This window comes from Poecilia reticulata, chromosome 17, assembly GCF_904066995.2.
Source record: "Poecilia reticulata chromosome 17, P_reticulata-male-v2, whole genome shotgun sequence".
NCBI classification, from domain to species: Eukaryota; Metazoa; Chordata; class Actinopteri; order Cyprinodontiformes; family Poeciliidae; genus Poecilia; species Poecilia reticulata.
The window spans coordinates 1,439,715-1,451,942 of record NC_088846.1 but is presented as its reverse complement, the minus strand read 5'-3'; the positions used below and the strand labels follow the sequence as shown (position 1 = coordinate 1,451,942).

At 36.9% G+C, this 12,228-nt stretch overlaps 2 protein-coding genes across 2 annotated transcripts in view; one reads left to right on the top strand and one right to left on the bottom strand.

Annotated features, from left to right (window-relative positions):
• ccr12a (chemokine (C-C motif) receptor 12a) overlaps positions 1-2,381 on the bottom strand; it is a 255,587-nt gene extending 253,206 nt beyond the window's left edge. The window contains exon 1 of the mRNA XM_081598650.1: positions 2,339-2,381. The gene's annotated coding sequence lies outside the window, so the exon portion shown is untranslated. The remainder of the gene's footprint in view (positions 1-2,338) is intronic.
• The window catches only part of sdr16c5a (short chain dehydrogenase/reductase family 16C, member 5a), a 77,744-nt gene that overhangs the window by 45,257 nt on the left and 20,259 nt on the right, over positions 1-12,228 (top strand). Inside the window, exon 7 of the mRNA XM_017310112.2 lies at positions 7,243-7,368. Coding sequence (XP_017165601.1) covers positions 7,243-7,368 — 126 coding nt within the window. The remainder of the gene's footprint in view (positions 1-7,242; positions 7,369-12,228) is intronic.

Genomic DNA, 12,228 nt, shown 5'->3' with positions numbered 1-12,228 from the left:
AGGTCAGGAGGTCACGAAGTTCCCATATGATGAAAGTCTTTGATAGTGGGGGAATTTCCAGTTGCCAGGGTGGGGGGGGGGGGTGAGGGGTGTTAATATTTAATCCATCAAACTCCGATTAAAATTTGACACAAGGGTGTCCATATATCTCTCTAAGGTAAATGGACTGAACTTATATAGTGCTTTATCCAATCTTTTTTGACCACTCAAAGCGCTTTACACTAGAGTCACAGCAGATGGTCACAGAGGGAGGTCAGTAGGTCAGGAGGGGAATTTCCGGTTGCGGGGGGGGATGGATTCAATATTATTGAATCCATCAAACTCCAATTAAAATTTGACAGAAGGGTATATATATATATATATATATATATATATATATATATATATATATATATATATATACTGCTCAAAAAAATAAAGGGAACACTTCAGTGTTCACTTAAATGTTAAAGTGTTCCCTTTATTTTTTTGAGCAGTATATATATATATATATATATCTTACCATTTTACATACTGAGGAAGAAATTCAACCTTTTGATCCAAATGTGTCTGAGGAAGGATATATTTAAACATGCAGGACACTAATATTACAGGCATTAATATTACATTATATCTAGGAAAACAGGCATAGATCTGTAAACATGTTTGACTCCTTTTTGACTGTCAGAACAACAGTCTATTTGCCCATGGAAGAACAGAGTGTATGAGGTTAAGCCTTGTACTGTATGAATCAGGGAAACGGTATGTGTTGGGGTAATACACGTTTGACTTTGGTTGGTGTCATTTTGGTTCCTTGATGCCTTCCTCCCACTCTGGAGCGTAACGAAGCCACTTCTTGACAGTTTCACTGCAGTTCTTGTCAGTCAGCTTTGAGTCAAACTGCTGAGCAGTAGCTGAAAAACATAAAAATAAGAGTGAGGAAGGTGCCGGTTAGAAAGATGATAACATTTGAAATCAAATAATTAAATAGTATGCTGATTATAGATGTAAGAACAAACATAAACTGTAGGGTTCCACTTGCAGACTCCCAGCTAAATTAATAAGGACACGCTAATGAATATTCATGAATTATTTATCCTATTGTTAGTTGCCATACATAATCATATTTACCTATCAAGCTGCAGCATAGGCACAAAACAATACAGTTTATTTTCAATAAACACAGTTTAGATAAAAGTAATATCACCAAACTTACTGCAAAAGTACTCAGAGTAGAATTCAATTCAGAAGCCGGTTGAAAACAAACCAGCAGCAAAGTGGCTGTGTGGTTGGGACATGCCACCAGTGTCAAAAGGGGGAGGCGGACTGCTCCACTGCTTCAAGTGACTTTCTAGATGTTTTCGTGTCAACACATTATGCACAGTCAGTAATAATATTTACAGACAAGTAAGAACATGTATAGAAAGGAATTATAACCCACTGTCCTCAGCATACAGTGCTTAATTTAAAACATGATAAACTCCCACCCAGTAATAAAATTCTCCCACCAAGAGCTCAAAAGAGGAGGAGGACAGGGGCTTAGTGGGATAAACAGCATATATTGATTTTTACCATAAATGATTCATTGTCAGCTTTATTCTTTGAAGAACATTGTGTTTTAACGCCTGGCTATATCCGGATATTATGAATATATATTTTTTATTTATTTATTTGTGAGTTATTTTATATTTTAAGTGAGCAGGAAACACTGCCGATTTCTCACAAAAAACTAGAAATTGAAATCAACACCGTCATCAGAACAGATGCTTCTCTTGGGTCATTGCTTATGTTTCTCCATTTTAGTATTATTTTAGAACAAAGCTTTATGTTCAAACCACCAAACTGTTCAAACATCTGGTCACATTTCCTGATGAGTGGTTGCAACATCAGGTACTACATCTAAGCAGTTCATGGCTGCTACTTTCTTTCTACAATTCTATGAAAAAAGCAAGGCTGTAAGAAGTAATCTTTTTTTTCATTTTATGTAAGAAATATTGAAAGTCTTGAATTTGGTGGGTGTTTTGCACAGTTATTAGACTTAAAAATGTTAGAACCTGCTGAAGATCAAACCATTATGTCCTGATTAACAAACATTAAACCTTTCTTCATCAGTAGTAAAACAATGTTCCTAAAAAGGAACATTGAATCATACCTTCTTGTGAGTTTAAAAAAAATCAAAACTTAAAATAAATAAATTAAAAAAAGAGCTAGCCCTTAAATAATCTGTGAAATTATATCCTGGTTATATTTTAGGTTTAGAAAAGTCATCTATATACTGTATGTGATTCTCACAATATGACTTTAGCTAAAGTTTTATAAAATAACAACAGCATCCAAAATCAAGCCAACTTGACCTTACCAGTGCAGCTCTGTAGGTATCTGCCTGTGGTCAAGACCCAAAATGGAATCACAGAAAATTTGTTTGCGACTTTGACTTTTGACAGTAATAAAATCAGAGGGGGCTGTAACCTTGGCAAACGGATGTTCTTAAAAGCCTGTGTGTGCGCGCGTGTGTATGTTTCTGTAGACTACTGAGTGATATGACAAACGAATTTGATTAACATTTTTTCCCAACCTCAAGGCCTGCCCAACAATACCCTGCATGTTTTAGCTGTTCCCCTGCTTCAACACACCCCATTCAGATGATTGAAATTCAGCAAAGCCCCGTCAATCAGCCATCAGTTGAAATCATGTGTGCTGAAGCAGGGCAATACCTAAAACTAAAAAGAAAGTGAGCATTGAGGACCAGTGCTAAAAAGAAATTGACCGTAAAACATTGAGTCAATGACATCTTTTCAAAATTAGTTAATTGGCTAGAATTGGATTATTGTTTGATGATTGATCCACCATCAGTCATTGACCTTAACTAAAAATCAAATTTTATGACCGTAATTCAATGTTGACTCAACATCGCTTGCTATGTGGGGAACCACACTGAAAATAGTAAAAATCTTACATTTTTCTCAGTGAAAGGAGTCTATATTTATGTGACTGAAGGCATTGATAAGAAGTTTAAAGATATCTTAAAAGCTTAGCTAGTCATGGGGTCTACAAACACTACAAATAACAGGTAAATGATTAAAGAGTTAAAAAGAGAGTGCAGATTTTACTGCAATAGTTTTTCAAACCAAGTGATACATCGTGTTTGAGCCACATGCTTCTACATCTGCTCCCTGTTTTCCCAGAAGACCAGAGCTAGCTGTTAATGCCCTAAAGCCACTTTAGAAGTATCATGTTGACTAGCAGTCTGCTAATGCAACCAGTTACACTGCAGTAAGATTGGAAAATGACTGCATTTTCCAATCATTTTCCATGATTGAGAAATGGTCATGGACTTAGGGACTCTTATAAAATATATGAATTAATTTCTTACAGTGTCTTGAAAGAGGATGGTTACATTTCACTAAGGTTACAGAGACGATGTTTAAGCAAAGGTTTGGCAGCCCATAGAAAACTGCAATTTTAACATAGAAATGACTGGCATTTTTGTCAAGTTTATTTGTATAGCACATTTCAGCAGCAAGGCATGCTCTACATCATAAAAACACAAAACTTCAAATCATACAACGCACAGTCAACAATGGATATTACATTTTGTCAAGTACTATTGTTACTCATCAGAATGTCTAATGTTTCATTTATAATGTTTCAAAAGCAACTCTAAACAGGTGGTTTTTTAGTCTAGATTTAAAGGAACTCCGTGTTTTAGATTCTCAGAAGAACCTCTGAGGAAACTATTCTTCTCTGAGGAATTGAGAGACGGGTCAAGAGACTTGTCACATCTCTGTGGGAACGCAGAAATGCGAGGTACACAGACCACTTTCTAGAAGTTCTCCATTGAACACTTCAAAGGTTTTGTAATAAATCTTCCTGGCCAGCAAGTTAGAAGAAAAACGTTCAGTGTGTAAGTTGGTGTTTGACTCTAACGATGAAACTTGGAGCAAAGGACTTTCCTTGATCATTCATAGTCATTCATTCATAGTTCATATTTGGAAATGTGAACTATGGACATTAATGTTGGGGACGTCTGTAGTGATTCAGCATGTTTAGCATTGTGAGGTTGTTTTAGGTTTGAATAGCTTCGGTGATAGGTCAAGTAATTTGAGCACAACTTGGACAGAACAGTATAGTCTTTTCCAGCATCCTATTAGATTTTTTTAAAGCAAAATTGAATCACCAGTGGGTCAAGAGAATATGGCTGTTGTCTTTGGAGGTCACTTGTGTGACAGATTTACAGGCGTACCAGAAATGAACAAACATGTAAAAACTAAATTATAAAATTTTAAATGTGATTAATTGCATTATTTTAATTATTTAATTTTTAACACAGCAACACATTTGATTAATCAAATTTAATGCATCCCCAGCCCTAATGGCAGTAGATTCCCCAAAAGGTTTTGGAATAAATTCATTGATATCACCATGCTAAGTAATTCTCTGCAGTGACTTTATCCAGCCAATCCAAAATAGTCAAATTTAATGTTTTCCTAGTCTTTTTTTTAAGTTGTATTTAATGGCTGTCAAGTGGTTGTAGTGCAAATTTTGTGTGAATCCGGCATCTTTTCTATAGCCTGTTAAGAAGTGGAGAAGCTTCCAGCATAACAGGATACCCTTTCTTGGAAATACACACAACTAGCACATTTGAATCTTGAACACAAAAGGAATCGGAGATAGAAGCCTGTATGTCCCAGCTTGGATTGGCTGAGGATTATTCTGAGGCTGATTTGAAAGTTGTGTTTAACTGTTAGTTGCAGCAATGGTGCTGCAGGTGAATGGAGAGAGGTATCATCAGGGGTGGATCTAGAAAAATATTTATGGGGTGGCAAGAGGGTGGCAGGGACTCTTGCCACCCTCAAGAGGTGGCAAAAAACAACTTACGAAATAAGTTGTTTTTAACTTATTTCGCAAGTTAAAAACAATACGAAATATTGTTTTTAACTTGCATTGTTTCAAAATGAGCTTCATGTAGCACCGAGGCTTAAATACTCTTAAATACTCTTAATTTAAGTATTTAAATACTTAAATACTCTTAATGTAGTATAGCTAATTATTTTCACATTTTTCGTACTCCTGCTAATTGATATGCATATCAATTGGCATGCATTGTGTCCAGAAAACTATTTTATCCCAATACAGGACAAGGAGAAATCTGTCACAAAAACATTAGTTGCGCCATCATTTGTTATTCGATATATCTATTAAATTCGACTTAAAATAAAGATTAGAAAACTGATGTTTGATAAATTCTCCATGATACAAATCTATAAACAGTTTAGTTTCTGTTAGTTCTGTCAAGATACAAGAAAGGGCGAATATCTACTTATATTGGTCAATCGTTTTATTTTAAATATGCTGTAGGAGCCGTAGTTTGACAACTGTTATAAATATCACCATGTTTTTAGAACTCAGGGGATTAGCTCAGTTTTTGTCGCTTGTTTTAGGAATTACAGCGGCTGCAGTGGCGCCACAATAAAGGTACAATAAAGCTGATAAACAGGTGAAGAACCAAACAGAACCACTTCTGACTGTTTGCAAAGCCAAACATCCAATAAAAGTTCCACCAAGTCACTACTAAGGCACTGGGGTCAAGATTCTAGACACGGCAAAACAAGGTTCAATGTCTAAACTTATTGATTGTTCTTGGTGATTTATTTTCCTCTTTCACCAAATAATTACAGACATCAAACCTTCATTTGTTCTCATGCTACCACTCTGAAAAACCATCGGCCCCAAACCCAAATGCCTGCTGGTCCTTCTCCAGGCCCCTGCACTGATCTATGTGGACTGACCCACATTCCTGTCTAAATTTAGAAAATAAATAAGAAAATAATAAAACAAAAAAATAAATGAAATCAACAATTATCAACCTACAAATAAACTGTAAATAATACAAAAAATAGAAATTTAAGAATTAACTAACAAAATTCAAATGGATAATGAAATAAAGAAAAAAATAGCTCCAACAACTTTTATTCTGCCTTTTCTCGCTTTGTGTCGCTTTATGCAGACCCGTTGCCATGGCAACCGACAGACAACAGCTCCACGAGCAGATAGAGCAGAGATTACCGATCAGGGGAATCAACACCAAAAAACAAACATTTCCCACACAAAAAGTAGCAAAAACACTAAAACAGAACATCCAGTCTGTTACATTATGCTGTCAGGCTTAATGTCCATATTTGGATTATTAATAAGTTTTCGCCTGAGCACAGCGGTGGTTGATCAGCTGATTTAATAAACAGCTGCTCTACTGATGACATGTTGGGCGGGTTGACCTGTTTTAGTGCCAACGGAACCAAAACACACCGAACTGCGCAGCGCATGTTAAGGTTATCAAAGTCAGTAGCAGGTTAACAGTGAGGCTAGTATAACTGACCCACTGCTCACTTGTTCAATCTTTTCTTTAAATTAAAAGTTTTCCTCACCTGTGAAATCTGAAGCCCTTATTACTATTATCTATGGTTGAATTAACTGCTAAACATTGCGTCCGTTGTTCTGATTCTTTGCGTGATTGTATTTTCCTGACCACCAATATTCCTGACTCAATGGACAGAAATGGCGCATGAGTGACTTACGGTAAATCACATAATGTCCAGTCCAGTAACATATACATCAATCAATGCTGCTGCCTCGCGCTCTGTCCTTTTCTCGCACTTCCCGCTACTTAGCAGTAGGTGTCAGGTTACATTGTGTTGCATTCAATGTTGTTGAGGAAAAAAGAGTTTCATGTGCTTAATGTCCGATTTGCCATAACTTTTTATTGAATTCATTGTAGCTAGCTGGGGTGGCAACAGGGGTGGCAACTGCCACCCCGCTAGATCCGCCCCTGGGTATCATTGAGCAGAAAATGTGCATTTTGGCTTCAGCAGGCAGCTAAATTTCTCACTTGCGTAGTAGTACTTGTTCAAAATACTGAATGAGTAGTTAAAAACATTGCTTGCTGTTTTAAACTACTTGTTTAAAACATTCCAAAACATTTATGCAACATTTTGTAATGTTGCATAACAAAACAAAAGTTCAGTCTTCAGGAAAGACTACCACTGCTTTATTTTGAGAAAGCGTTATTACATAAACGCTTTTTGTAATAACAAAAAGCGTTTGTTATTACAAATGTTTGTAATAACAAACGTTTGTTTGTTAAAAAATATGTTAAAATATTTTTTAACAATATTTTTTAAATATTGTTAAAATATAACTATTTTTTACTTGAATTAGAATGTGGTTGTACTCTTATTTTTCTCTTACTTTGTTTGTTGTTAACAGGTGGCCAAGACTCCTGCCAATCCTAAATGCAGAAAAGGTAGCCAAGAAGATTATTCATGCTGTCCTCACAGACCAAGTCTACCTTCTACTGCCTAAAAGCATGTATTTCATCACTGCTCTGAAGAAGTGAGTTTATACTGTTCCCTCTTACACTAGAAGTAAATGTTCTGCTCTAATTAGTCCTATAAAGTCTAAGAAAAAACAGATCTAGAAAAATACAGCTACAAGCAGCATTTCCCTTGCAGTTTAGTGCCACTCCGGCCTAGCAGAGATTGTGGGAGCTACCGCACCTCTACCCTGTAAGCGTCGTTGACACTCTTGTTGACATTCCGGCACTTGTCCATTACAGTGTTCAGCAGTACTCCCTGATGATGCACAAAACATCTCATGTAGATTGGATGATGTATTATGGACATATAGCTTCTGGAATAATCTAAGGGGCACAGTGAAGTCAATTTCTTATTTAATCCTATATATCTCTCTGGAGATTAGCAAAGGACAGCCATGTCAAATTTGATGCAAATCAGATGATGCATGTGTAAGAACCAACCATATGCAAACGGAAAGGGATTGGAATTTGCCTTTTAGCCACGCCCACATGGTATGGCCACATGCTTTAATGTAGGAAAACAATTTTGATAAGTATTGACTTTCAATGCCTCAGCACTGTGCTTAGTGATTTTGAAGTCAGTATGCCAAAAGCTGTAGGAGAAGTTCACTTTCTACAGATATTTAAGAATATCCTTTCATGGGACAACACTGACAAAATGACACTTTGACACAATGAAAAGTAGTCTGTGTGCAGCTTATATAGCAGTGTATATTTATTCTTCCCATTAACAGCCATTAATGTCTAAACCGCCGGCAACAAAAGTAAGTACACCCCTTAGTGCAAGTTCCTTAAGTGTCAATATTTTGTGTGGCCACTATTATTTACCAAAACTACCTTAACTCTCCTGGGCATGGAGTTTACCACAGCTTGCCACTGGTTGCCAGGTTGCCTCTGGAATGCTTTTCCACTCCTCCATGATGCCATTACAGAGCTAGTGGCTATTCAAGACTGCGCTCCTCTATCTTCCGCTTGAGGGTGCTCCAAAGTTGTTCTATTGGCTTTAGGTCTGCAGACATGCTTTGCCAGTCCATCACCTTTACCCTCAGCTTCTTCAATAAAGCAGTGGATCTTAGAGGTGTGTTTGGGGTCATTACCATGCTGGTACACTACTCTGACCCAGTTTCCGGAGGGAAGGGATCAGGCTCTGCTTCAGTATTTTACAATACATATTGGAGATCATGAAATGTAACTCCCCAACGCCTGCTGCACTCCTGCAGCCCCAGACCATGGCCTTCCCACCACCATGCTTGTATGTAGACATCACACTTATCTTTGTACTCCTCACCTGACTACAGCCACACATGCTTGAAACGATCTGAACCAAACTAATTCTTGGTCTCATCAGACCACAGGCCATGATTCCAGTAATCCATGTCCTTTGTTGACATGTCTTCAGCAAACTGTTTGCGGACTTTCTTGTGTGCAAACTTCAGACAAGGCTTACTTCTGGGGTGACAGCCATACAGACCAATCTGATGTAATGTGCGGCGTATGGTCTGAGCACTGACAGGCTGACCTACCACCTCTTCAGTCTCTGCAGCAATGCTGACAGCACTCCTGCACCTGTCTTTCAAAGACAGCATTTGGATGTGACAATGAGCATGTGCACTGAGCTTTGAATGACCAACGCAAAGTCTGTTTTGAGTGGACCCAGCTAAAAATGCTGGATGATCTTGGTCCCTGTGCTGCAGCTCAGTTCTAGAGTGTTAGCAATCCTCCTGTAGCATTGGCCATCTTTATGTGGTGCAACAATTTGTCTTTTAAGATCCTCAGAGAGTTCTTTGCCATGAGGTGCCATGTTGGAACTTTCAGTGACCAGAGTGTGTACTACACTCTCTCATAGTACTTGCTAGTACTACTAGCTGTACTACAAAACTGTACACATCTGCTCCCTATGCACGCGTTAGACTTAGTAACACTAACTAGTCACATGACATTTTGGAGGGAAAATGACAAGCAGTGCTCAATTTGGACATTTAGGGGTGTACTCATTTTTGTTGCCAGCGGTTTAGACATTAATTGCTCTGGAGCTGGGTCTGGAACCTACCCATTTACCTCATTTATCTATCCAGTAAAAATGCAGAGGACCATCTGATGTTGTTGAGTCCCTCTTTACTTAAAGTGAAGATCGGCTGCCATCCACATTGCCATCTTGAAATGTCTGAAAGTGACGGTGTTTTAACATTACATATTTTGTAAATTGTTGTCATAGTCCACATCCAGTGGCACTGTAAATTCACAAACGTGTGAAAATTGCTGCATCTGATCTCAAACTTTAAAAAAGAAAGTTAAAAATCAAGCTTTTCCAAATGAGCTCAAATTGTTAAGACCTTTCTTTGAATTGCTCTGAACAATTGATCCACTCTGTTTTGTTGTATCTGGAAACAAGGGCGTAAATCCCATCTCATTATTGGGGGGGACCATAAACAGAAAAGTTTCTTAAGACCAATTTTTTGGGGGGTCGGCAAAGATACAATGAAATGTAACGTAAAATGTGGTTTAAAATGTTTAAAATGAGTACGGAGCCCTCCAGGGCACATGGGGAATTTTTTTTCTTTTGCGTTCCCTCGCAATAATCTATTGATCAGTTTATTCGGCATAACTGAATACTGTAAGCCTTTCTTATGGTGGCCATCGTACTTTCTGCTATATTACAAGCCTATGTAAGGTTTTTCCATGGACTATTTCTGAGTTATTATCGCGGGTAATCAATCATCTGATTGTGTCCATTGTGTTCGTCTGAATGATTTAAATGGCTGCTTTCAGTAACGTTCTTAGCCTTAACAGACATAAACATGCAGTAAATAAATCGATTTTCGATCAGTTTTCTGCACCAAAGAGTTAATAATAATAAACACATTTTCACTGAGGCTCTCTAATAGCCATATGAATGAAATGAGTAATTATTGATATGACAGGAGCAGCGATTTTGACATCTGGGTGGTGGGCGTGTCGATGTGGGCGTGACGTCAAGAAGTATGAATGGGAAGGTGACTGGCTGCTGGCTCTGTGTGTATGAGGAAGCGGGTGAGCGAGGTGGTCAGTCCTCGCAAAGTTTGGAGCATGATAATCAAAATTGAATAAATCAATAATTGTGACAGAACAAAGAAGAGGTTTGGAGTTGATTGATACACGGACAGATGAGATTCCCAGAGTTAACCCAGTGCGGCCCTCTACCACCATTATTTTGCTGTGTTTTATAATAACAAAACGTGTTTATTATTATTAACGCTTTGGTGCAAAAACTGATTGATTGCCTTTCTATACTAAAGAAAAAGATATAAAACGTCAGATATGTCACAACGATATATTAACATTCATGGAAAAACCTTACATAAGCTTGTAGTAAAGCAGAAAGTACGGCGGCCACCGTAAGAAAGGCTTACAGTATCAATTATGCCGCATGAACAGATCAGTAGATTATTGCGAGGGAACGCAAAAGAAAAAAAATCCCCATGTCCCCTGGAGGACAAGAGTTTCTATAGAAAAATATTAAAATTTTATTTTGTGGTTTTAAAGGCTTCACGTTGAAGACGGTGAGAAATAAAAGCAGCTTTCTGTTTTTTTTTCTATCTGTTCTGTTCTCGGCTCCCACACACTGAGGTATCGGCCACTTGCTCAACCCCTTTCAAACTAATTAACTAAAACTTAAAGAGTTAAATATGTATGAGATGTTTGACAAAAAGGCTTAGGTCTATAAAAGCAATGTAGCAGTTTTGCTAATGAGGCAGCTTATCAAGATTCAGCCAAAGTAATAAAATAAACTGCAGTCTGATTTTTATTGTTAATGTGTTTCTTCTTATTGAGCAGTGAATGTAAATAAAAGGTGTTGCAGGTCTTTTGCTTTAAGTATTTACTTACTGGAGGGGTTTTATTTGTGCTGCAGAGCCACAGCTAACTGCTATCTCATCACTTCAGCGGCTCTGACGAGCCTGTGCCACTTGCACACTGCAAAAACTGAAATCTTAGTAAGATTAAATATCTTAAATTAAGGAGATTTTTCTTGTTTTCTTTCTGACAAGATATTTTTTCTCACCAAGAGGGGTTTATGTTAGAATATTTTTCTTATTTTAAGTGTTTTTGTACTTAATTGTCTCAGTAATATATAAAAGCTTAATATTAAGAAAATATTACTTATTATGAGTAAATATGTGCTAGAATCTAGAATATCAATATTTACCAATCAAACTTCAAGTGTAGAACTTATTTTATATAAGTAAAAATTTCTTATTTCAAGCACATAAAGCGAAATCACATACTTAATGAAATGTCTTCAGATAATTAAAACAGACTGTGTCCAAATTGAATCCTTTGTGTTATTGACAATGAAAAATAAAAACCCCCATGAACTTATACTCTTGTATAAGTTGGCAGAGTGTACTGGAAATTATAATTTAATATTTAAACGGTTGACATTTAACACAACAATTTCAGAGACTATCAATTTATATATCAAGATAATTCTTGGCATGTTTCCATCTGCTATGGACCTTAATCTGATCTTCTTGATGCAAGATGTGGGACCTCTTACTGACATGTCATGAAATTTCTATTGATGTGTGATTTGAAATGGCTGGTTTTCCACACAATGAGATTAGAATCAACAATAATGATTAGCTCAATGTCATGATAAATATTTTAACTTTTGGTTTATATTTCAAATTCTTACTTTATAAGTTATTAATATTAGTTTGAACAATATTTTATTGTTCAAACTAACAATAACAAGTAGTGCTTGTTTGATTTAATTATGACATCATACAATCCAAATGGGAAAGTGCCCAAAATGGCAGTGAGATGGTATTGATGTTCGATCCAACAGATTTTCTTTCTGATCCAATATCGAGTAAAATTTAAGCTGGTATTGGCAATAC